This window comes from Ipomoea nil, unplaced genomic scaffold (assembly GCF_001879475.1).
Source record: "Ipomoea nil cultivar Tokyo-kokei standard unplaced genomic scaffold, Asagao_1.1 scaffold3199, whole genome shotgun sequence".
Lineage (NCBI taxonomy): Eukaryota > Viridiplantae > Streptophyta > Magnoliopsida > Solanales > Convolvulaceae > Ipomoea > Ipomoea nil.
In genome coordinates, this window is record NW_017619627.1 from 727,123 (window position 1) to 754,841 (window position 27,719).

At 33.2% G+C, this 27,719-nt stretch overlaps 2 protein-coding genes across 2 annotated transcripts; both read left to right on the top strand.

The window, feature by feature from the left end:
* The first annotated feature begins 14,496 nt into the window (after positions 1-14,496).
* LOC109168431 lies at positions 14,497-15,579 on the top strand. Its single transcript, XM_019317455.1, has 2 exons — positions 14,497-14,646; positions 14,737-15,579. The coding sequence occupies exons 1-2, from the start codon at positions 14,497-14,499 to the stop codon at positions 15,577-15,579; spliced, it is 993 nt and encodes a 330-aa protein (XP_019173000.1).
* A 3,666-nt stretch (positions 15,580-19,245) lies between these two features.
* Positions 19,246-21,077, top strand: LOC109168519 (3-ketoacyl-CoA synthase 5-like). Its single transcript, XM_019317564.1, has one exon. The coding sequence runs from the start codon at positions 19,403-19,405 to the stop codon at positions 20,906-20,908; it is 1,506 nt and encodes a 501-aa protein (XP_019173109.1). The 5' UTR covers positions 19,246-19,402; the 3' UTR covers positions 20,909-21,077.
* The last annotated feature ends 6,642 nt before the right edge of the window (positions 21,078-27,719 follow it).

A 27,719-nucleotide genomic window follows, 5' to 3' on the forward strand; every position in this document is an offset into this window, starting at 1 on the left:
ATATACTTTAACTTACAACCACCCCAACGGCCCAACCATCGTCTATGCCACGGCCACCCTACCCGCTGATATAATAATTGATTTAATAATTACAATATTTCAAGTTCAATTTTTTTATAAAAATTGTATTTAATCTTTTCGATTTAAGTTGATCAGTTACATATAAAAACGGACTTTTATTATAATACATCCATAAAGTTTTACAATATATTATTTACAATATCATTGTACTTAATTAAGTTTAAAATAACAAATTGAATCAAATTAATCACTAAAATAACAAATGGAACATATAAATTGTGTCGTATAAAATATATTTTATTCCCTTAAAAATTTATTTATGCCGGGAAGCCATTATATATAACTAGTAATTCACCCGCGCGATGCACGGAAAAAAATTATGTTATTATAAATATAAATAAAAAATAGAAAAATTAAAATATTTTAAATTATTTAATATAATAATATTTTTGAGCTTCCATTGGTCAAGTATTTATTATTTTTATAGAATACAAAATTACAATTAAAATTAAAATTAAAATTAAAATTAAAATTTTGTATGGTTAATATAATCTCTAATTATGTGCATATTCAAATAAACTTATAGAGAGAATTTACATAATTACATTGATTTATTCTTAATTGTATTACATTTGTAAAGCAATTTTAAATTTTGTAGGTGTAAATTTAAACTCTAATTGAACACATTTTTTATATGATTATATAATATATAGCTATTTTATTTTTCAAAAGTATATTTTTTATATGATTATATAATATATAGCTATTTTAGTTTTTAAATGTTGTGTTTTTTTTATATATAATAAAGGATGTTGTGGCATTAATTGTGACATTAATTATTTCTCAAACCATATAGCTTTATTATATAAAGGATACAGCAACAGTTGCAGCTGCCAACATGTGCACGTCTGGTGTTCTAGAATGACATTATTTTGACACGTCTATGATAAAAAGTTATTGTTATATGCCCATTGCACGCCGAATAAATATCACTCTTCACACATATAATAAATATAGATACACCCTAAGTAGTGGTTGTGATTTTCTTGGTTATGCAAAAAATTCTCTTCAAAAGAGGTAGCCGAGTGGTCCAGTGGATGGAACAAGATCATGTGCTCAGGTAGTGACTATAAATTTTTCTTGTCACCTAAAAATAAAGGAATATTGCTAATAAATTTGTCAAAATCTTTATGAGTAAATTTTACTTTTAGCCATCGACTATTACAGGATTGACACATTTATTCATATTCTTTTAATATTGTCTTATTACAAATTGTTACAATTGGTTTTTTCGTTTAATTTTTATCATTTTATTATTTAATAAATAAAATTAACATATAATTTTATGATTTAAGTATCTTGCTCCGATGAATGTAATCGAAACTGTAATTCAATAATCCTGAACAGTTACAGAGATAGAGACTAATACTAGAGAGATTTGTTACATGTAAAAGTCTCCTAACAAATAGACTTGTAATCTGACTATTCCTATGCCACATATAATAACTTATTACAATAGGAAATAATAATATTCTAATTATATTATTCACAGCTCCAACATGTAATTTCTGTCTTTGCTATTATAAATTCTTTTAATTGGTAGAAAAGATTCAACTGGCTTGGTTATTAAAAATTGTGTGAATTTATTACAATATAGTATTAGAATTGGGGGTTTGGTCTTTGTCACTGCCCTCACGCTATTCGTGATTTCTTTTATATGCTATTTATATTTTGTTTTGGTGGTCAACAAAAAATATAATATGGTATAATTTTTTTTTTTTTTAAATGGTGGTGTTATTTTTGAAAATAGGATAATAGTTATTAAAAAAAAAGTTATTATTATCCTTTTTATTTATAAAATAGTAGAAATAGTGTGGTTTTTGTGGCATGATAAAACTTTCTTCGTCTTTAATACTTCTACAATTATTATTATTCTTCCAAAAGGCTGAACCCCAACCCTAAGGGCCCCCCACACCCCGGCCCGACAGAGCATTTGGGAGGATGTAAATCATGGTGACTCAACTGAACATAAACCATAGAGACTAGACCGGTGCTCACTGCGCACAAGGAGCCCCCTTCACTTTGAGAGGTACAATTATTATTATTATTATAATAATAATAATACTTCTACAATTATTATTATTATTATTATTACTAGCATTTTCATCCGTGCGATGCACAGAATGGAATTATTGTAATATATTAAGAATATTTAAATCGATATATAATTATTTAAGAGTTAATTTCACCCGAGGTCGTTTATCTTTCCTGACAATTCCAAATTAAATCCTAGACTATAGTTATTAATTATTACGATTTATTCTATGTTATAATTCTTAAGTTAATATTCTTACTATTATTATTAACACTTAATTACTTTTAGATATTATTATTACCACTTATATTATTAATAATATTATTATTAATATTTTTATTATTATTATTATTATTATTATTATTATATTATTATTAATTTCTTTTCAAGTTCTGTTAGTATATAATGGCCGTGAGGCACAATAATAATATAACCATAATTAAATATTCTTGTACTGTATTCCGTGAGTCACAATAATAATATAACAATAATTACATATTCTTCAATTCTATATTCTTCTAGTATTTCTATTACCATCATTAATTATTCTCTAATTTACCATAATTAAATCATTTGACCAATTATAAAGAAAGATTATTAAATAATGCACCGGACAATTTTTTAATAAAAAACTTTTAAAATTCATTAATAAAATATAATGTTCTCATAGTTTTTTCTTAAAAATTATTTAATAAAGCATTTTTTTTTTAGAAATTGGTGGGCCAAACCGCCTAGGCAGTTTGCGGTGGATAGATCTCGAAAAAATACACAATTTCAAAAAAACATATGTCCAAAACGGACAACCGAGTCAAAAGTTATGCCGTGCCAAAGTTTTGACACATTACAACTTAAAAAAAAAATTAATCGCCGGATCACCCTGCGAGGTGGTCGCGGATGAGGCCGATTCCGCCCTTCATCGCAGCAGCCAGCGACGCGATTTTTGCAACACTGATATATAGTATAGATATAGATTAGAATAGGAATTCTATTACACAATTTTATAATATTAGAATAGTTTTTAACGCAGAATTATTGTACGAATGAAAAAGTAGAAATCAATATATTTTATTAGGAAGAAAGATTTTTTAGGAATTGGGCGGGAAGTTAAAATTTCAGGATTTTGTTATTATATATAGCATAGATATAGATTGATTGATTAGAATAGAAATTGTATTACACAATTTTATAATATTAGAATAGAATTTTAACGCTTGAATTATTGTACGAATAGGAAAGTAGAAATCAATATATTTTATTAGGAAGAGAGATTTTTTAGGAATTGGGCGAGAAGTTAAAATTTCAGGATTTTGTTATTATATATAGTATAGATATAGATTGATTGATTACAATATGAATTGTATTACACAAGTTTATAATATTAGAATATAATTTTAACGCAGAATTATTGTACGAATGGGAAAGTAGAAATCAATATATTTTATTAGGAAGAGAGATTTTTTAGGAATTGGGCGGGAAGTTAAAATTTCAGGATTTTGTTATTATATATAGCATAGATATATAGCATAGATATAGATTGATTGATTAGAATAGGAATTGTATTACACAATTTTATAATATTAGAATAGAATTTTAACGCAGAATTATTGTACGAATGGGAAAGTAGAAATCAATATATTTTATTAGGAATAGAGATTTTTTAGGAATTGGGCGAGAAGTTAAAATTTCAGAATTTTGTTATTATATATAGTATAGATAGATATAGATTGATTGATTACAATAGGAATTGTATTACACAAATTTATAATATTAGAATAGAATTTTAACGCAGAATTATTGTACGAATGGGAAAGTAGAAATCAAAGGAAGTTAAAATTTCAGGATTTTGTTATTATATATAGCATAGATATAGATAGATTGATTAAAATAGGAATTGTATTACACAATTTTTTAATATTAGAATAGAATTTTAACGCAGAATTATTGTACGAATGGAAAGTAGAAATCAATATATTTTATTAGGAAGAGAGATTTTTTAAGAATTGGGCGGGAAGTTAAAATTTTAGGATTTTGTTATTATATATAGTATATAGTATAGATAGATATAGATTAATTGATTATAATAGGAATTGTATTATACAATTTTATAATATTATAATAGAATTTTAAAACACAAAATTATTTTACGAATGGGAAAGTAGAAATCAAGGAAAGTTAAAATTTCAGGAACTTGTTATTATATATAGCATAGATATAGATTTGTTGATTAAAATAGGAATTGTATTACACAATTTTTTAAATATTAGAATAGAATTTTAACGCAGAATTATTGTTCGAATGTGAAAGTAGAAATCAATATATTTTATTAGGATGAGAGATTTTTTAAGAATTGGGCGGAAAGTTAAAATTTTAGGATTTTGTTATTATATATAGTATAGATAGATATAGATTGATTGATTAGAATAGGAATTGTATTACACAATTTTATAATATTAGAACAGAATTTTAACGCAGAATTATTGTACGAATGGGAAAGTAGAAATCAAGGGAAGTTAAAATTTCAGGATTTTGTTATTATATATAGCATAGATATAGATTGATTGATTACAATAGAAATCGTATTACACAATTTTTTAATATTATAATAGAATTTTAACGCAGTATTATTGTACGAATGAGAAAGTAGAAATCAATACATTTTATTGGAAAGAGAGATTTTTTAGGAATTGGGCGGGAAGTTAAAATTTATGGATTTTGTTTTTATATATAGTATAGAGTATAGATGATGTGCAAAGGGAATTGTATTACACTATTTTATAATTTTAGAATATAATTTTTACCCAGAATTATTGTACGAATGGAAAGGTTGAAATCAATATATTTTATTGGGAAGAGAGATTTTTAGGAATTAGGTGGGAAGTTAAAATTTCAGAATTTTGTTTTTATATATAGTATAGATGTGCAAAGAGAATTGTATTACACTATTTTATAATTTTAGAATAGACTTTTTATCCAGAATTATTGTACGAATGGGAAGGTAGAAATCAATATATTTTATTGGGAAGAGATATTTTTTTGGAATTGGGCGGGAAGTTAAAATTTCAGGATTTTGTTTTTATATATAGTATAGAAGTATAGATGTGCAAAGGGAATTGTATTACACTATTTTATAATTTTAGAATAGAATTTTAACTCAGAAATCCAAAATTATTTTACGAATGGGAAGGTAGAAATCAATATATTTTATTGGGAAGAGATATTTTTTAGGTATTGGGCGGGAAGTTAAAATTTCAGGATTTTATTTTTATATATAGTATAGATGTGCAAAGGGAATTGTATTACACTATTTTATAATTTTACCATAGAATTTTTACCTAGAATTATTGTACGAATGAGAATGTAGAAATCAATATATTTTATTGGGAAGAGAGATTTTTTAGGAATTGGGCGGGAAGTTAAAATTTCAGGATTTTGTTTTTATATATAGTATAAATTGATGTGCAAAGGGAATTGTATTACACTATTTTATAATTTTAGAATAGAATTTTTACCCAGAATTATTGTACGAATGGAAAGGTAGAAATCAATATATTTTATTGGGAAGAGAGACTTTTTTCGAATTGGGCGAAAAATTAAAATTTCAGGATTTTGTTTTTATATATAGTATAGATTTGCAAAGGGAATTGTATTAAACTATTTTATAATTTTAGAATAGACTTTTTACCAAGAATTATTGTACGAATGGGAAGGTAGAAATCAATATATTTTATTGGGAAGAGAGATTTTTTAGGAATTGGGCGAGTAGTTAAAATTTCAGGATTTTGTTTTTATATATAGTATATATGTGCAAAGGGAATTGTATTACACTATTTTATAATTTTAGAATAGAATTTTTACCTAGAATTATTGTACGAATGGGAAGGTTGAAATCAATATATTTTATTGGGAAGAGAGCTTTTTTTTGAATTAGGCGGGAAGTTAAAATTTCAGGATTTTATTTTTATATATATATATAGTATAGATAGTATAGATTGATGTGCAAAGGGAATTGTATTAAACTATTAATTTTAGAATAAACTTTTTACCCAGAATTATTGTACGATGGGAAGGTAGAAATCAATATATTTTATTGGGAAGAGAGATTTTCTAAGAATTGGGTGGGAAGTTAAAATTTCAGAATTTTGTTTTTATATCTACATCTACATACAAATACAAATCTAATAAGAGCTAATAATGTTAGACCCTTAACTGGAACAAAAAAACGTCGGTACGCTTGTTTCAGAGCCAATAATGTTAGACCCTTAACTGGAACAAAAAAATGTCGGTACGCTTGTTTCTTAAAATGAATGGTTCATATTATTTTGATTTTAGAATTATTTAATGATTTTCCTTATTTACCCTCTATTATATTATTTTCTTCCCTTAAATAACTCTAAATTCCGTTAGTATAAACTTTAGTAACGGAATATTCCGTTAACTATTTATTATTCTTCTCCCAAACTATTTATTATTCTTAACATACTCATTAATTTCTATAAAAAGGTCTTAGGTTCGAACCTCATCCCAATTAGAGTTAGCATAATTGTTAAACATATACTACGAATATGTTAAAACGTATTAAAAATAAATATATAATATAAAACTTAACATAAATTTTGGTCAAATAATTAGCACGACTAAATACATAGCATTCAAAGTTGAGCATCAATGATTATAAATCAAGAACTTTAAAAATCATTTGATTTTCTTGCATTTAAAAAAAAAGTAGGTTACGTTTTTTTTTTCTTTTTCAATTATGCTTTTCCATTAATGGAATGATTTAGGTTATTATGGTATTAATATTTTTTGTATGTATTTTTATAATGGTACAATTATACATTACTTTACAAATATTATACTACGGAGTATTATTTTTTTTATCGGACAAAATTGTTCTTACATCATTGTCAGACCTGCGCGACCTAACTACAAAGTTGTTGATCATAAATACAATTACACCCGGACTCTAAAACGGTACGATCATTTTTCAAAGAATTGACAATGTTGACATCACACTGGCCCCAATTGAATAAGTTTACACATCAAAATATTATCAATGAATAAAAACTTATAAAGAAATTTGTAAGTTAATTTAATTTTTACTATATCATTATAATAATATCTATTGTGACCATATATTTTGAATTATTTATTAGCAATTGAAAGCAATTGTCATTGACACACTCTGGGAAAATGACACTTTTTCCCCCTGAGTTATATATGTATAACACATTTTCCCCCTGAATTATTTATGTAAGCACATTAACCCCCTCAATTATTTTAAAAGTGGCGGTTTTTCCCCTTGATATATTAAATTGACATTTATACCCTTAAAATAAACATTTTATTTATTTTTCTTCTCCAACAAATTATTGCGTATACGTAGGGATGACCACGGTTCGATTCGAATTGAACCGGACACTATAGCAATCAAATTAAAAGTTTCCGGTTATGATTCAGATTCAGAACCCAATATTTGAATTTCAGTTTATTAAAATTATGAATCGAAAAAATTGGATTCTGAACCGTGAACCGTCGGTTCCAAATCCGGTTCGCGATTTTGAATCGTCTTTATTTTAAAATTTTATTTTTTATTTTAAAATAGTCTAAATTCAAGAATAAATGTATTTTATTTTTTTCAGTTCGGAACATGAACCGGTCGTCCCGGTTCGCGATTTGAATAAACTCTAAAAGTCGGATTTCGATTCTAAATTGTAATTAGAATATTTCGGTTGGTTGCTGTAGTGTATATTTGGTTTGAACCAAATTGTGACCATAATTTGTTGGAGAAGAAAAATAAATGAATATTTATTTTAAGGGTAAATATGTACATTTAACATTTCAGGGGGAAAAATAGCCACTTGAATAATTTAGGGGGAAAAAGTGCTATAAGTATATAACTTAGGGGGAAAAATGTCATTTTCCCACATACTCTCAAAACAATTTGTCTCAACAACGAATGAAAATTAAAAAAAAAATCAATGATTTCATTGTTGTTGAACAAAATTAGTACAACAAAAAAATAATACATATGCATTTAATTAATTTAGAATTAGATGTCTATAATGTCTTTATTTTTAAAAAATATTCATTATAAAAAATTTAAAAAGAGATATAATTTCATTAGTTATATTATATGTACTTCCTACAATTCAAAGATTACTTACCTTTAAATTAATTAATTTATTATATTCATTACATTGTCTATTGTCTTCTTTTTACATTATCTTGTAATTAAATATCAAAGTTATAATACAAAATATGTTATATATATTTATTTACCAAGTATTTTATACAAATATAATAAATATTAATATTTTATTCAATACTTTCACATGATAACCTACGATACACATCTCACAACACATGAAACATGTAGGGGAAAAACTACCACTACCAAATATCAATAGGTTCTTGTAAGATAAAGAGCTCATAGTACAACTAAAATCACAGTCATATGCACAGCAAGACAAATCTAAATCTTCCTACACTATAATCTTATTGCACGATGTATATGTTGTGCAAATTATGTTGTGGAACCGTGTCCACCTTGCAAGGTGGACACGGTTCCAAAACTGTTCATAATTATGAACATATAGTTCTATAATTATGAACATATAGTTCTGTAATTATGAATATAGAGATTGAATAATTGTGAATATGAAGTTCAAAAATTATGAATATATAACTTTATAATTATGAACATATAATTCAGTAATTATGAACATAGAGTTCCGTAATTGTAAATATAGAGCTCAATAATTATGAATATGAAGTTAAAAAAATTATAAATACATAACTTTATAATTATGAACATAGAACCGTGTCCACATTGCAAGGTGAACACAGTTCCACAACATAATGATTGTTTGTGCTACCACCAGTAACCCTATTGCGCATGACACACTACCAATAAAAAAACACAAAAATAAAAAAGAGGACATGTATTGAAGATGACGATAATGATAATGCTACCCAAAAGAGAATTAAGAAGAATTAGAGAAATTTAAATCAAAAGTAGCACTCCGTATTTATTTAGACTAGCGTTATTACAAAGTTGCAAACATTTATTTTACTGACAATTATAATCAATCTCTCATATATTATCTTGCATTTATATACTTTAAATTACCGATTTAAATAAACAAATTCAACATTTATTTACCTATGCATGAAATCTCATATATAATATTGCATTGATATACTTTTTTTTTTGAACAGCATTGATATACTTTGAAATACTTATTTAAAAATAATTATTGGGCATTATCCCATTCGCGCAAAGCGCGTAAAAAACTAGTATAATATAGATGTGCAAAGGGAATTGTATTACTCTATTTTATAATTTTAGAATAGAATTTTTACCCAGAATTATTGTATGAATGTGAAGGTAGAAATCAATATATTTTATTGGGAAGAGAGATTTTTTAGGAATTGGGCGGGAAGTTAAAATTTCAGGATTTTGTTATTATATATAGTATAATAATTAGGAATTGGGCGAGAAGTTAAAATTTCATGATTTTGTTATTATATATATAGTATAGATAGATTATTATTATTATTATTATTATTATTATTATTATTATTATTATTATTGACAACTAATTGTACACAAGTAGCTAGGTTTTTCATTGACAAAGTAAACACCTTCATATCATATAAATAAATAAATGGATCTTTCAATGTGTACCCGTAAACGAAAACAAAAAAAAAAAAAAAAAAAACAAAAAAAAACAAAAAAAACAAAAAAACAAAAAAAAACAAAAAAGTTGAAACAAAAATTAATCAAACGTTTAATTATGATAACTTGTACTCCTTGGCTAATATATAGTATAAATAGATTTTTTTTAAAAGGTTCTTACACTTATCACAAAAAAAAAAAAAAAAAAAAAAAAAAAAAAAAATTCAAAGTCTTTGACCATAAAATAAAAATTGTCATGTTTGCGTAGACATATTTAAGAGAATATGTTTCATATACATTGATTCGGCAATATATTTCTCAATTTTGTCCACACTAAATGTATATGAAATAAATATTTTATTTGTTGTATGTGAAACTGATCAGAAATATCCTTGCGTAAAAATCAGAATATACAATAAAGTAGAGAGAGACGAGAATACAGAGAGAAACATCAATCTTTTATTAATCTGTATATACTTATATATATAGTCCGATTCAAGTGAGAACCATCTCTTATATAAGAACCTATGAATTAATTTAAACCATTAAGATTAGAGATTGGACAGCCGAGACGTACCCATGTATTCGCTAAATTAAAATTAACAAACAAATCCATGTTGTAAAGGCAAGAATAAATCAGGAAAGACAATTTGGTCAGTCAACGGGGTCCCCAATGAGTTCAATAGACCTGTTGAACAGAATCGTTGGTTCAATGAAATTACTTAACTGGCGGAGAACCAAATTGGATACGAATTCAATATTTGATGACTTAATTGGGTAAAATTGATAATCAACGACTACTTTGAGAATTATAACATACTCGAGGGACCAAATTGGTCATTTACTCTTTCTAAAGTTATCATCTTCCCTTTTTACTTTTCCATTTATATACAAACGGTAATAATGGAATATTTCGTTAAATATTTATTATTTTTAATAGTAATAATAATAACAACAACAACAACAATAACAACAACAACAATTAAGTTATATTGTACATAAAATGGAACTCGTTTCATTTTTCTCTTCTTTATGGTAATTAAAATATAACTAGTAATTCACCCGCGCGATGCACGGGGGAAAATTATGTTATTATAAATATAAATAAAAAAATAGAAAAAATAAAAATATTTTAAATTGTTTAATATAATAATATTTTTGAGGCTTCCATTGGTCAAGTATTTATTATTTTTATAGAATACAAAATTATAATTAAAATTTTGTATGGTTAATATAATCTCTAATTATGTACATATTCAAATAAACTTATAGAGAGAATTTACATAATTACATTGATTTATTCTTAATTGTATTTCATCTATATTATAATTTTCACAATACGAATAATAACTAAGATAATTACATTTAGAAAGCAAATTTCAAATTTTGTATGAGTAAATTTATACTCTAATTGAACATATTTTTTTATATGATTATATAATATATTCTTTATGCACATGGCATTCAATAAACTAAAATGTCATTTTATAAGTCCAAGACCACTTTTTGTGGAGATAATTCAAATGTATTTTTTTTTCTTTTAAAAGTCCTAAGTTTAGACATCCCAAAAAACATTAAAGACCCATACGATATATACATTTATATATATTTAAATTTTTATTTATGGCTTACATGATTTTTTTTTTTTTTTTAATTCTGAAGTCCAATAATTGACCCACGGCCCGCAACATGTGCTTTCTTCATCCCTTCTCGCTTCTGCCATTCCTTTGAAGCATTTGAGATGGAGAAAAATTATATGTAGAGGCTTGCATTAATTGCACTGTTTCAAATGTTGAATAGACTTTCATCGAAAATTTAATTAATATTGTAATCCCAAGAACCACCATAAATAACAAAAGCATATCAAATAGACTTTCATTGTAAAGCCAGAGATTTAACTAATATTGCATCGTTTCATATTTTCTATTAATCGGGAATCGGAATCCTTAATCCTAATATCATAACATTTAATAATTCCATTAATTCAATAAATGTAATCATTTGTTATGGGCGAGAAAAAAAACAGCTATTTTATTTTTCAAATATTGTGCTTTTTTTTTTTTTTTTTTTTTTAGTAAAAGATGTTGTGGCTATTTTATATTTATAGCTAGTAATAATAATAATGTTGGTAATTAATTATACCATTAATTATTTCCCAACCATATAGCTTTATTATATGTAAGATAATATTTACTTAATTTAACTGTTTCTTTCAACTATTAAAAAAGTAAAACTATTATAATTTGAATCTTTATCCTAAAAGAATATGAATGTCATACTATAACTATTCTAAGTTTTACTAACTCGTCAATATTACATTAAAAAAGCTTAATTTATTTTAATATAAAAAATTTTAGGACATAATTTTTATTCTCGATTATAATTATATACAACAGTACTCATCTTTTTTTTTTTTTTCTTTTTTTGGATCAATCGGAGGGGTATACCCAAGAATATTAGTTCACAAGTGTTACTGACACTCCCCTAGGCGATAGCAACCCTATCTTTACAAATAACGCCGGATGAAGGTACGACGGAGGGATGGTTCATTCCATTGGATCCTGTTTAGGTATGAATGCCTAAGCACTTTCTGCTTTTGTTGCGGTATACTAGGGCACTCTGATAAGTTCTGTAGGAAAGCTTATGCAGAAGGTCTCACTCCAAAGGATTACCCTTATGGTGGGTAGTTGAGGGCAGGAGGGCGGCGACAGGCGTTATCGGTGGGTGCGTCATGGCTCTTAGCTGATCTCCCGGCGGAGCCTGCTTTTGTTGGGGCTGCCTCGTTGTCGGCTATGAGTCATCCCGAACAAATTAAAGCTGGGGTGGTGCTGCATGGGGAAAACAAGCGTAGGCGTGAGGATACCAGCGAAGGTGTAGAGGGGTTTGTGGACACTACTATGGCAGAAGCCTCAAAAAACCTGGTGACGGCGGGTCCGGATGTCCCGGCCCGCCCCTCGACATGAGTGTCCTAAGCTGGAACTGTCGGGGTTTGGGGAGCCCCCGAACAGTTCGGGAACTAATGGACCTTATGTCTAAACAGCAACCCAGTCTGGTTTTTGTCATGGAAACCAGATCTTGTAGCAGGAAGATGGAAGAGGTACGTGTTCGTATGGGCTGGGAGGGGATGCTGGCTGTAGACAGACAGGGTTTGGGAGGTGGTTTGGTTATCTTTTGGAAGGATAAGGATATGGCGGAAGTATTAGATTATTTTGTTAACCATATTGATATGTTAGTAACGATACCGGGAAAGATACCTTGGTGCCTCATGTGCTTTTACGGTTTCCCTGAGAGAGCACGTAGGTAAGCATCATGGGACCTCTTGCGCAGGTTGAAGCCACGTTCCAACCTTCCATGGGTTGTGTTTGGGGATTTTAACGACATGGCAAGTCCTACTGAAAAGAGAGGTTTGATACTACATCCGGATGCGCTGATCTGGGGCTTCAACGACACTTTGTCACAGTGCGAGCTGTTTGATTTGGGGATGGTATGATACCAGTTCACGTGGGAAAAGGGCCGTGGCACAGAGCAATGGGTGGAGGAACGGCTCAATAGGGCCGTGGGCAATTTAGAATGGTGTGAAGCCTTCGCGGATGTTATTGTCTGTGATGTAATGACTCTCACTTCGGACCACAGTGCACTTGTGTTAGACCCTGACGGCCGACCGCTTCGACGAGAGGGGGTTGGGGGGTGGGGGTGGGGAGGCAATATAAGTTTGAGGCCGTATGGCTTCTGGATGAAGAGTGTAAGCGCATTGTGGAGCAGACATGGGTTTTCTCACGGGGCCTGGGCTTCCAGGCGAAGATTAGCAAGTGTGGCAAAGAATTATGGCGGTTGGGGGGTATGTATTTCAGTAAGTTCGGGAGGAGGCTGCAGAGGCTGCGGGGTATTCTGGAGAGGTTGCGGGGTAGTAGGCTAAATGTTGATGTTGCCAGGTTTAGGGAGGTGGAGGGTGAGGTAAACAGGTTGCAGGTTCAGGAAGAAATATTCTGGAGACAACTGTCAAAAAATTTGAGGTTGAAGGAGGGCGATCTAAACACCAAATTCTTCCACAAGTGTGCAACCGCCCGCAAGAAAAACAATGATTTATTAAGGCTACAAAACCAGCAAGTTGAGTGGGTGGACGGAGCTGCCTTGAATGCAGAAATCTTGAGGTATTATACTGAAATTTTCCGTTCTAGTGGTTGTTCAGGGGATTTTTACGGGGCTATTTCGGGGCGTGTAAGCCCAGAATGCAATGATATGTTGCTAAGGCCGGTAGAGCCGAATGAGGTGAAAGAGGCCTTGTTGTCGATGGCGCCTGATAAGGCTCCGGGACCGGACGGTATGACACCGTCTTTCTATCAGTCGTTCTGGACAGTTGTTGGTTGGGACTTAATTGATTTTGTTAAAGCATGTTTTGAGAATTGCAGGTTGCCCCCGGGTATGAACGATACTAATGTAGTCTTAATACCGAAGAAGAAGGTTCCTGTTAAAGTTTTTGACTTACGGCCCATTGCTCTATGCAATGTAGCCTATAAGGTGTTCGCCAAGGTTGTGGCGAACCGCATGAAATTTGTTCTTGACTCTATTATTTCGTCGACGTAGATCGCATTTGTCCCTAATCGGCTCATAACTGACAATACTGTAGTAGCAGGGGAAGTGGGGCATTAGTTAAGGAGAAAGAAGGATGGGATTGTGGGTTGGGGAAACACTGAAATTGGACATGGCGAAGGCTTACGATAGGATGGAATGGGGGTTCTTAGAGGGTATGTTACTAGCGCTTGGATTCACCCGTGGGTGGGTTGATCTGGTGTTGGTATGTGTGTCCTCTGTTAGGTACAACGTCATGGTTAACGGGGAGGCTGCAGGTACGGTATGTCCTACAATGGGTATCCGACAAGGTAACCCCTTGTCGCCTTATTTATTTATAATATGTGTAGAAGGCTTATCTCTTTTGTTGCAGCGTAAGGAGAGCCAAGGGTTGTTACACGGTGTGAAGGTGGCCCGAGGTGCACCCCCGGTGTCACATTTGTTTTTCGCTAACGATAGCCTCCTTTTCTTTAAGGCGACTGACGTTGAGGCTCAAGCTGTGCGGGAATGTCTTGACCGGTACGGGCAAGCCTTGGGGCAATTAGTCAATTTTGACAAGTCAAGCATAATGTATAGCACAAATACCATGTCTGGGGTGAGGGATCGTGTGGGCGCGTCCTTTGGGGTTCAGGAGGTAGAAGGTTTCGGCAGGTATTTGGGTTTACCATCATTTCTTGGTAGGAATAGAACATCAGTTTTTCGTTATATTGAACAGAAGGTGAGGGAGAGGGTCAGTTCTTGGCAGAAAAAATTACTTTCCCGTGTTGGGAAAGAGGTTCTGCTCAAGAGTGTTGCGCAGGCAATGCCAATTTTATCTATGTCTGTGTTTCTACTTCCTACAGTTATATGTGCTTCAATTGAGAATATGATGAACAGGTTTTGGTGGCAGCATGGTGGGGCTACGAGACGTGGACTCCATTGGTTGAGTTGGAGGTGTATGGCTTTACCAAAATCCTGTGGTAGTATGGGTTTTAAGCGTCTGCGTGAGTTTAATGTGGCACTATTGGCGAAACAAGTTTGGCGCATTCTTACCGCACCTGAATCTTTGACGACTAGAGTGTTAAAAGCCAGGTACTTCTTCCCTAATGACTGTTTTTTAAAAGCTAGGCTTGGTTCCAATCCTAGTTATATTTGGCGTAGCATCCTAGCGGGGCAAGATTTGCTTCGCAAAGGGGTTGTGCGCAGGGTTGGTGATGGTGCTGATACTTTGATTTAGGAATGGCCTTGGTTAGTGGATGCTGCGGATTCAAGCCTAGAAACTGGCTATATAGATGAGCTGCGGGAAGCCCGTGTAAGCAATCTCATAAATGCGGATGGCGAGTGGGATGTGGATGTGGTAAATGACTTATTTACGGCCAATGATGTTGCACGTATTCTGCGTACGCCAGTCTTGGTTCACTGCTGAGATAGCTGGTGTTGGAAGGGCGACATAAAAGGTCAGTATACGGTAAAAAATGGGTACTATTTGTTGACAAAGCATGGTGCAATTTAAGAGCCTATGTTGGATTTTACCGAGTGGAACCGGTTATGGAGTTTACCAATACCGCCAAAACTAAAGAACTTTCTGTGGCGTTGTCTACGTGATATTCTGCCGGTGCGTGATGTGTTACGTACCAAGCATGTGTTCATTGGGCCAGGGGTGGCTGCCCGTTGTGTTCGTCGTCCAATGAGACGATCACTCACTTATTAACTCTTTGTAATGTGGCCAAGCAGGTTTTCAGGTGTGGTGATGTCTTGCAAGGGTAGTCTTTTGTGCACTACATTGAGACCACCTTGCGTTTGGCGGATAAGGAAGCGCCTGTGCGTATGGCAGCCAGATTTTGGGTGATTTGGAGGGTACGAAATGATCTAGTGTGGCATGCGAAGGTGTGGACTGTGGAAGCCATGCACTGTGCGGTTAACTCGTTGTTGGAAGATTGGCGCGGGTTGAGAACTACATTCATGGCAGTGACGAGCCAATGTCCAGGCACGCACCAATGGACTCGGCCAACGCCTGGAGTGCTCTCATGTACAGTTGGCGCTGCGTTAAGGGCTGGTGTGGCATCATATGGTGCCATAATCCGGGACCATGATGGCTCCTTCGTGGCGTCACGGAGCGGACTGCTTCTGTGTGGCAATGACCCGTACTTGGCGGAAGCATTAGCAGTGAAGGAAGCTTTGAATTGGATTAAACATCGTCCCACATCTACTTACGTTTTAGAGTCTGATTGTTTAAACTTTTGCACTAGTTTCAATTCTGTAAAACATGATTTCTCTTATGTTGGTTTAGTGGTTAAGCAGTGTCGTATGACTGCTAGTGTCATGGGGAACGTTTTGGTTCGCCATGTCAGAAGGTCAACGAATCAGGTCGCTCACACGCTTGCGGTAGCGGCTGGTTCATCGTCTGTCCTTGGAGGGTGGCATCTGGCCCCTCCTGATTGTATTGCGGAGTTGCTTTAATGTATCAGTTTGGCTTTTGGTTTAAAAAAAAAACTACTTTTATTATAAGTTGAAAATAATCATTTTGATTACATTGAAAAAATCATTTTTATTTTATATTACTTAACTTTTATATTTAAACTTGTACTAAATATTTAATTATTTTAATTTTCGTATTGGACATTAATTTAATCGCACAATGCACGCATTATAACTAGTTAGTTTAATAAGAAGCCAATTTAGCTACCACAATCTATTAAATTCATTTTTGACAACCCATCAGAGGTGATAGAAAATACAAACCATTACTAATCGTACTTGAAAAAGGTCTCGATCAAGTCTATTACACACGGTCTTCCTAGTGCAATTTTTCTTTACTGTGTGATTTACGGGCTACAATGTAAAAACGGAGTTTACCTATGCACACCATCACATAGGGAATCTCTTTCCTTTTTTGAGTGGTTGGAAAATGTTGGCGGTCGAGAATGGGTGTTTTTTTAGCAATATAAATCGGTAGAGCTCCCACTCATCCTTAAATTAATTAAGAATCCAATATAGGTAAGTCTACTTAACTGGTTTTAATTATTAGTGTACATCATCAAGACATATATAGTATTATATAATCACAAACAAAGACCCACATGGAAAAACAAAATAACAAGAAATTAAGGAAGTTGAAGGTAGAACATCTAACTCAGAAATTAGGAACAGTTTGATGTCCCATCCACCTCGGACTGCACTCTTATCTTGTGGTTGAAACTACACAGCGCCATAATTGGAAAATAATGCATGGTAGCTCTGACTAATTCTCATACTCATCACCAAGTCTGCATTCTAATTTTGTTAATTATTTCGTTAATAAAAATAAAAAAAAAAAAAAAAAAAGCAAGAAGCAATCTAAGATAGTGGTCTAGTGGATAAGCAACTGCATTTTGTTTGTGTAGTATTGATTTTGTTACAATGTAATATCTGTTCATATCTATTTTCTCAACTTATTGAAGCTCTCACTAGGGCTCAAAACCCATGACCTCCAACTTAAGAAAGTCACTTACTTCATTTCACTAGACTACAGGGTCATTGGCAATAAACAACTGCATTTAAAATTTTATTTTTGGCGATAAGATGGAGGTTTGAACCCTGTCACAAACAAGCTTTTTGTGCGTGGAAGGGTACAATAATTTGGTGTTTACCTCTTCATAGACATAGGGACAAGTTCATGGGGTTCATGATATAGTCTGGCGAAAAAAAAAAAAAAAAAAAAAAAAAAACAAGTAGCGGTGTAGGGTGCTTTTCACTTCATTTAAGTGCTTTAAAATCCTGCTAAATTACAACTATGTCTTGAAAAAAGATTGTGGATCCATCAATATAATGGTTAGGTATTAGTAGGACTCATCACTCCTCTAACCATATATAGCTACATGACCCAAGTGGGTAAAGTGGCCATAGTTTGATTTACAATAAGTTATTAACTAGTTAATTACAAACTGTTATTTATATATGTTTAATTTTTAAGAGTTGCGTCAAGTAGTGAATTAATCCATTAATCTGTTTAGGGTTTTAAATGCTGAATTAGTGAGTACTGCTAATGGTGGATTGGTGGGGACGTGGGGTTATTAGTTGGAAAGTTAGTTTTTTTTTTTTTTTTTTTAATTGAAAAAAAAAGAGGTTCTAAGCAAGATTTTCAAATAACCAATTCAATAAGGTCAAGTTATGTTGGTTTTTTATCAGACATTATAGTTAGATGATCAATATTAAATTATTAAAATGTAAATTTTTAGATATGAGTAATGATATTCACCCCTCTAAAATTTTCTTAGATGTTTAATATTAAATTATCAAAATGTAAAATTTTAGATATGAGTAACTCGATATTAATCCCTCCAAAATTTTTTTAAATACTGTCATGTTAAAATGATAAATTTAGAATGAATATGGTTTTTATTTTTTGGATGCTACTGGCTCTACTACATTGTAGTATGTGTTCATATACTTTCTCAAGCTACACCTACTGAAATACAAAGAACCAATAACGCTTTCACTGAGGCACGAATTCACAACCTTCCAAATGGAAGTCCAACTCGAGTATCATTAGACCACATAGTCCTGGAAAGAAACCACCAGAAGAAATAAAAAAGATTTGAAAGAAAAGAAAGAAAATCCAGCTAAGAGAGCGTTGTGTGACATGAAACAAACTTGTTCATTTAATACTCCCATCTGCCTTTCATTAAATTGTTTATCAAACTTCTCACTTTTTTTTATGACTCACAAGCTAAACTTATAGCTTAGAGAGTATGCACCACATAAATTCGTCTTATGACCCAACAAAAAATAAGATTAAATAATCTAAATTATTTGATCAATTAAATTAAGAAGACCAATAAATCACTTTCACTAAAAATCAAACTTAAAATCTTCTATTACCCAGCTAACAGTATGATCAACTTGGCTAGAGTTGCTATGTCTTCTCTCTTTTACTCTTTATATAATCTCTTCCCCAGCTCCCACGTACTATCCTATACACTCCCTTTCTCTCTTCTATATCTGATCTTCTTCCTCTCTGTATGTACTTTCCATCTTCACAACCGCACCAGTACAGTGAGAGAGTGAAAGAAGAGTAATTAATGGCGGAAGAAAGCTCGCCGGGGTTCAATAACAGATCATCGGTGAAGTTGAAGTACGTGAAGTTGGGGTACCAGTACCTGGTAAACCACATTCTAACGTTGTTGCTAGTCCCTGTAATGGCGGGAGTGACGATCGAGGTTTTAAGGTTTGGTCCGGAGGAGATTGTGATGAGGATTAAGGATTCTGTGATGAGCTTGGAGCTTATCCATGTTCTGTTTTCCTCCTTGTTCCTCGTCTTCGTCGCCACTCTCTACTTGATGTCCAAGCCGCGCTCCATCTACCTGGTGGATTACGCCTGCTACAAGCCGCCGGTGACCTGCCGAGTCCCGTTCTCGACTTTCATGGAGCATTCGAGGTTGAATTTGAAGGATAATCCGAAGAGCGTGGAGTTTCAAATGCGGATCCTGGAGCGCTCCGGCCTCGGCGAGGAAACCTGTCTGCCGGCGGCGATTCATTACATCCCTCCCAAGCCGACAATGGACGCCGCCAGAGGGGAAGCGGAGGAGGTTATCTTCTCCGCCATTGATGCTCTGATGAAGAAGACGGAGCTGAAGGCGAAAGACATCGATATTCTGATCGTGAACTGTAGCTTGTTCTCGCCGACGCCGTCTTTGTCGGCGATGGTGGTTAATAAGTACAAGCTGAGGAGTAATATCAAAAGCTATAATCTCTCCGGCATGGGGTGCAGCGCCGGCCTGATCTCGATCGATCTCGCACGTGACCTCCTGCACGTGCACCCCAATTCTAACGCGCTGGTGGTTAGCACAGAGATTATTACGCCCAACTATTACAAAGGATCGGAGAGAGCTATGCTCCTCCCTAACTGCCTCTTCAGAATGGGCGGCGCCGCCATTCTCGTGTCCAACAAGAGGCGCGATTCGGGTCGGGCCAAGTACCGGCTCATGCACGTGGTCCGCACGCACAAGGGCTCCGACGACAAAGCCTACCGTTGCGTTTATGAGCAGGAAGATCCGCAAGGGAAAGTCGGAATCAACCTCTCCAAAGACCTAATGGTGATCGCTGGCGAGGCGCTCAAATCCAACATAACTACAATCGGTCCGCTCGTTCTCCCGGCGTCGGAGCAGCTCCTCTTCCTCTTCACCCTAATCGGTCGGAAAATCTTCAATCCCAAATGGAAACCCTACATTCCCGACTTCAAACAGGCCTTTGAACACTTCTGCATCCACGCCGGCGGCCGCGCCGTCATCGACGAGCTCCAGAAGAACCTGCAGCTCTCGTCGGAGCACGTGGAGGCCTCGAGGATGACGCTGCACCGATTCGGAAACACGTCGTCTTCTTCTCTCTGGTACGAACTCAACTACATCGAATCCAAAGGGAGGATGAAGAAAGGCGACAGGATTTGGCAGATCGCTTTCGGGAGTGGATTCAAATGTAACAGTGCGGTCTGGAAATGCAACCGCAACCTTAAAAAACCTGCCGATGGACCATGGCTAGATTGCATCGATAGGTACCCAGTGCACATCCCCGAAGTAGTTAAGCTTTAATTTTTATATATTCTATCTCATCTTTTATATATTTTCATGTATTGGTGCAATATATATACATTATCTGTTTCATTTTCCATTTTTACATGTTATGTTTACTGTGTATTGATCAAATATACACTACTCTTTCTTTGTTTATCATCTTTAAATTCAATCTTTAAATTGTTTATCATCTTTAAATGTATAAATTTTAAAGAAATTCTAAAATGTTAATCCAAACTAATACCAATTTGCACGGTGTATAACTCCGTATGAGTTGTATGTATCAGATACTGTCCATATATGTCTTTTATGGTACTTGATGCAGTTAGGCCTACATACCATTGGGTGGCCTGGTTGCATTGTACTCCATACAAAATTAAACTTAACGATACTTGATGCATGCAATTAAACATACTATGAGAGGTTGTACTTGATATAAAAGATGTTGGTGTGCACCGTACCAAGTATTTAGGAACAATAAGGTGCATGTGGCAACCTCAGCTTTAGCTAAGTTGGTCAGACAATTGGTTTTATAACTACAATGTTCCAAGTTTGATTACTTGTGAGAATTGTCTATTAATTTTCTTGATTTGAACCCCGATCATATATAGACAACCTAAGATGATTTATTACTGTCTTTATTACTTACTAGCTAGAGTCACAATGTGAGTTTTACCCAAAGTGCATATTCGAACCATGATGTGTAAGTAAATAAAAATAAAAAAATAAAAAAGTTGCACGTCATCAGGAACATATTCCTACCAACATAGTGGTCCTAGTACTGCAATCACCAACCAATTGGGAGATTTGGTGGTGAGTTATAAGTGGCGAATGATTTGTTGATTGAGTTAGGTGGCATTTAAGTTTTCAATTGAGAATTCAGATACGGTTTTTACTAAAAGTAATTATATGTTTGACATTTTGTTTTGTTTTTTCTTTTTATTTTTATTTGTAAGTTGTTAGTCGTATGTATAAAACAAATATTAAAAAAAAAATCTTTTGAAAATAACCCGACCAACAGGATAGTAAATGAGTAAATTACGATGAGTCAATGATTCATTAGGTGGGATGACCATGTATAACTCTCACATTACAATTGTTAATACTCGATCATATGTCCTTACTCACAATTTATCACTTAATTAAGAACTAATTGAGCTTAGCATCCATAATAGACGAGGTTTTGTAGGTTTTTATGTGCCAAGAAGCAAAGACGAGAGAGTGGAAGAGGAGAATTTTATTTTATTTTATTTTATTTTATTTTTTAAAAAACAAGGCTGACAAATCTGTCAGTCGAAAAAAAAATGACAAAAGATAATTTTACGCGCCCAGTACTACACGCGGTGCATATTTGTGCCGTCAACGCGCGCCGACAGTTCTTTTCTCTCACTATGTAAGGGGGTCTACAGTTCCTTTCTCTCTCCATGTAGGGCTCACAATTCTGATAAAAATCAACTCTTTACATGAAGTCCCAAAGCACTCTCTTCTCCATAAGCTTAGATCTTCTAGAAAACCACTCAAAATCCCTATTATATTGTGGATGCCCTAATTCTTATTACATACATTCGCTATTCATTTACTTCTGGTATTAAGTCAATTAATGATTACTCATATATACCTGTAGGCGGCAGCTCAGTAATAAATTGTGGTCAATACAGGACCATTTTTTATTACCTTTTCGTTGCGAGCAGTCGTAAATCGTAATCATGTGCTTCTTAAGTTCTTATACCTGCACAATAATTTTTTTTTTCATTTTCTTTTGATTTACGTTCGTTGCTACTTAGGAATGTGGGTAAAATTTATTTTATGACCCTAGCTAGTCAATAAAGTCACAAAAGCACACAAGTATGTAAATTAGTCTAAATTATCTTAATTGGTCCAAATCAAAAAAATCAATAAACAACGTTTACAATGAAGTCAAATTTAAAACTTTGTTTCCGAATTAAATGTTTGAGCGTATACCAACTAAATACACAAAATAATAAGATAATTATGACGTCGTACTATATAATTATTGGTGTGGGTACATAACGCCGAAAGTTAAACAAGAATTTGGAAGGGAATTAATGGTAATGGGGGTGGGGACGTACGAAGCAGCGGTGAGTCATTAAGAAGTTGAAAGGAGATGGTGGTGGAGACTGGAGAGGAGAGTGTAAATGAAAATTAGCTGTCAAAGCTTAGGCGGCTATACTATAGACAGAGTGTAGCATTAACGGGAAATGACAGATGTAAACCACTCATTTGCGTGGGTGGGAATACAAACTTAATTTTGTATGACCAAGGTTGTTTTTTTGAAACCTAGGGGTCAGACAAGGTATAGTGTAAAGATGTTCAACTGTTATATCTTGGACTAGATTATTCAGGACCTGGGCCTTGGTTAGAACAGATCGAGACCGGTCCAAATTATGCAGTGTCGGTTCGGTCCCAAGCTAGGCCCGAAACTTTTTATTTTTTATTTTAAATATATAAACTATTATAAATAAATTTATTTTGTTTAAAATAAGATTTGAACACTTAATTACATGTTAATAATTTAAGTTGTTCCCAGTTAAATTACTTCAACCTGTTGATACACTAATAATAATTAATATTGATTGGGACATGGAACCACGGGTCCTATTTTATTAGATAAGTCTTGGCCCAATTGGAGGTGTTGAAGGAAAGAGTTGGCTCAAGTCTTATTAGGCTAGGAAAGGAAGGAGGGGTGCAAGGCAGGGAAGGAGGGCAAACGCAAATTATGTTGTGCAACCGTGTGCACCATGTATGGTGCACACGGTTGCAAAATCGACGTCGTTTTGACTAAAAACGCACGTCCCACTCAAAAAAAAAATTAAGGTTCGATTCCCGGCAATAGCATTTTTTGTGTGCATAATTTGAATTATATATCCACAAATTCATAACTATATATCCACAGTGAATGAATAACACAAAATCCAGAATGAATGAACTAAATATCCACAGTGAATGAACTAAATATCCACAATTAATGAACTAAATATCCACAATGAATTAACCAAATATCCACAATGTATGAACTAAATATCCACAAATTCATAACTATATATCCACAAATTCATAACTATATATCCACAATAATTCATAACTATATATCCACAATAATGCTCTTAAGAGGAATCGAAACTGATTTTTTTTTTTAAATGGTCCACACAATAATAATTGGGGAAGGAGGGGTGCAAGGCCTAGAGGAGGAGGGTACAAGGTGGAAGACAAAGCAGTGCGAGGTGGGAGACGGGGGGCGCCGGCCGGCGCACTGGACGCCCGGGGCCGAGGCGCCCCAAGGGCGTTGGTTGTGCCCCTCGGCGTCATGTCCAGTTACTTAGGGTGGCAGATGGTAGCCCCGCCACCTGGGCGGCCTGGGGGTCGAACGCGCGCATTAGGGGGCGCCTGGTGAGGCGCGTGGCGTGATAGTGTGCGCCCCCTTGGCACCTCGCTCGCGTGTCTTTCGCAGTACTCCTCGGGTTGCTCGGGGGAAGTTCGGGCACGTGGCGGTAGGAGGCTGGATCGAGAGGTTGATGCGGTTGAAGGACAAGACAACGTGGGATGCGTGGTCGTAAACGTGGAGGGTGTAGGGGGGTTCTCGAATAATATAAGGGGGGTGGGGGGGGGGGGGGTCTGGTCCGGTAAAGACAACCCTCAGGACAGGATCTCCTCTCTGGTCATGTGGTGGTTTTCTCTTCCCTACTGGTATGTCCGGGTTCGAGTCGTGGCGGTAACATATTTGGGTTATTTTATTCTATTTATTTATTAGTCCCCTAGCTTATTTATTTATTTATTATTCGGGTCGCCATTTGGTTTGGTATTTTGGGCTTTGAACATATTCTTTTGGGCTTCACGCCCTGAGTAATAATATTTCTATTTTCCTACTCCTCGTTCTATATTTTTTATACCCGATTTATGGTGGACTCGGTTTCAACAAAATTACCACACACACACACACACACACAAACTTACTTTTCCAAAATTAATATTTTTGTTAAAAATAATATTTTAACCATTAATCTCAAAATTAAAAATTAATATTTTTTTTTTGAAAGTTACTGTCCTATTACATTGTAGTATCTGTTCATATACTTTCTCAACCTGCTGAAACACAAAGAACCAATAACGCCTCCACTAAGGCTCGAACTCATAATCTTCCAAATGGAAGTCCAACCCGTGTATCAAATTAAAAATTAATATGATTTTCTACTAAATTAAAATTTCTAAAAGACTTTAATATTATTTGAACTTGTAGTCTTGTACTATTAAAAATTTATATAAGACTTAATATTATTTGATAACTTATAAATATTATAAAATGTATTATAATTTATAAAGTTCATTTGATTTTTAGCCACTCAATTATTTTAGATTGATAAATTAAAAATTTATAAAAGACTTCTAAATTGGGTTTGTCTTAATCTTGAGAAACATTAATATGCCTACGTATCCTTAATAATTTATAAGAATCAAAACCCACGTAGTTCTTGGTTTTTATAATCATTTAGAAAAATAATTAGGCTTACTCTTAATATTGTAAAAAATTAAGATGCATATGTATCCTCAATAATTTAGAGGAATTAAAGCCCACGTGGTTCTTGGTGGAGCGTTATGCTGTGCAACCGTGTGCACCATGCATGGTGTGCAAAAACGACTGACGTCCGTTTTAAAAATAAAAAATAAAAATTCAGAATTGCATAACTACACATCCATAACTTCATAACTATACATTCAGAATTGCATAACTACACATCCATAATTTCATAACTATAAATCCAGAATTGCATAACTACACATCCATAACTTCATAACTATAAATCCAAAATTGCATAACTACACATCCATAACTTCATAATTATGCATTCAGAATTGCATGCATAACTACAAATCCATAACTTCATAACTATACATTCAGAATCGCATGCATAATTACACATCCATAACTTCATAACTATAAATCCAGAATTGCATAACTGCACATCCATAATTTCATAACTATAAATCCAGAATTGCATAACTACACATCCATAATTTCATAACTATAAATCATGAAATAATAAAATTATGAATATACGTTTACGTAACTAACGACAATCGAAAATATTTTTTTTTTATTTAAGTAAAACGACACCGTTTTTGCATCCGTGTGCACCATGCATGGTGCACACGGATGCACAGCATAATTTGCCGTTCTTGGTTGCAATTTATATCATGGACCAGGTCCACATAACATTATGGACCCTAGATCAAAATGACAATGTACAAAATTCATACTTGTAAGATACAGAAATTCATAACACAAGACACAAAAAATCATGACACAAGACACTACACATGTTATATATTTACTTATTTTTCAAATCTTATTTAGGTACATAATTTGTGTTCATAAGTACAGAATTTTACAACACAAGACACATAAATTCATAACATAAGACACAATTACTAAATTGTTCCAGGTACAAAACTCATACTCTTAAGGTATAGAATTTCATAACGCAAGACACAAAAGTCACAACACAACACATACACATGAACCAGGGTTCACAGTGCAGTGTGAACCCAAGTCCATGGTATAAGGTTTGGTTCTTGGTACGTACCTCATTGGATTAGCTCATTTTCATTATTGATCATAAGTATCGGCGAAGGTTGCATAGAACTAGCAATAGGCGTAGCTTCAGATGATGTATCCATGGCTAACTATTCATCTATGCCCATCGTCTTCAATTAGTGCAAGTTGATCTTGAGTGCGTTCTTCGACAGCTAGCGTCCCAATCCTTCTTCATGACACAAATTTTGATTGAATTCGGTGTCAAACTTGATCTTTTATCATCTAATACTCTCTTGCCGACACTAAAAGTAGACTCGGATGCAACTGTTGAAGCATGACATGCAAAAATATCCTTTGCAATTTTTGACAAAATAGGAAATTTTATTTCGTTTCCTTTCCAAAATGTTAGTTTATGAAAATCATCATTTATTTCAAAACTAAAAGATAAATATGTATCTATTTCAGAAGAATTACCACTACCACAACCTTTTGATTTTTTATTTTTTTAATATTGTTGAAACAATAGGATTATGCCACTTACTCTTACGGACAATAACGGGATCAACAGATTGTGGTGCATAAATAGAAGAATATTCTTCATATAAATTTTTTAATAAATAAGAACAATCATCAATGTACTTTTGAACACGTTGAATATAGTTTGGAAAATGCAAAGCACTATAATAAAAATCTAATAAATCATTTAATCCATTTATACACACATTTGGATCAAGAATAACAGCTAAACCATAAATATAAGGAATATCACTAAAATATGATATAAATTATCTATCATATTTTGAACTAAACCAGACAGAATAGGATCTTCAATAAAAGAAGAGCACTAACAATTGTAATGCATTCAGTTACAACTAAATGAACATTAGGCTCATAAACTAAATAAAATAATTTTATAGCACTATCAAATGATTGAAGAATTGCACAAACATTACTAGCTACTTCTCATTGTTGAGTTGTAATTACTCAAGTATCACTAGTTTGATTACTACCCCGTATTATATAAAATAGTTATTACCTCATGATATGGAGTAGTTTCACATAACAATTTATATGTAGAATATTTTAAATTCACTTTTGTTGTGCACACAATATTTTAAATTCACTTTTTTTTTTTTTAATTGTATCTAAGCCATTTAACACATTTTCTAATTGGTTCAACTAAATCACTCAAACTATGTAGTCCTTCTTGAACACAAATTTAAAACATGAGCACATCTAATATGCAATAATTGATCATTAACAGGTAAAGGTAAGTTT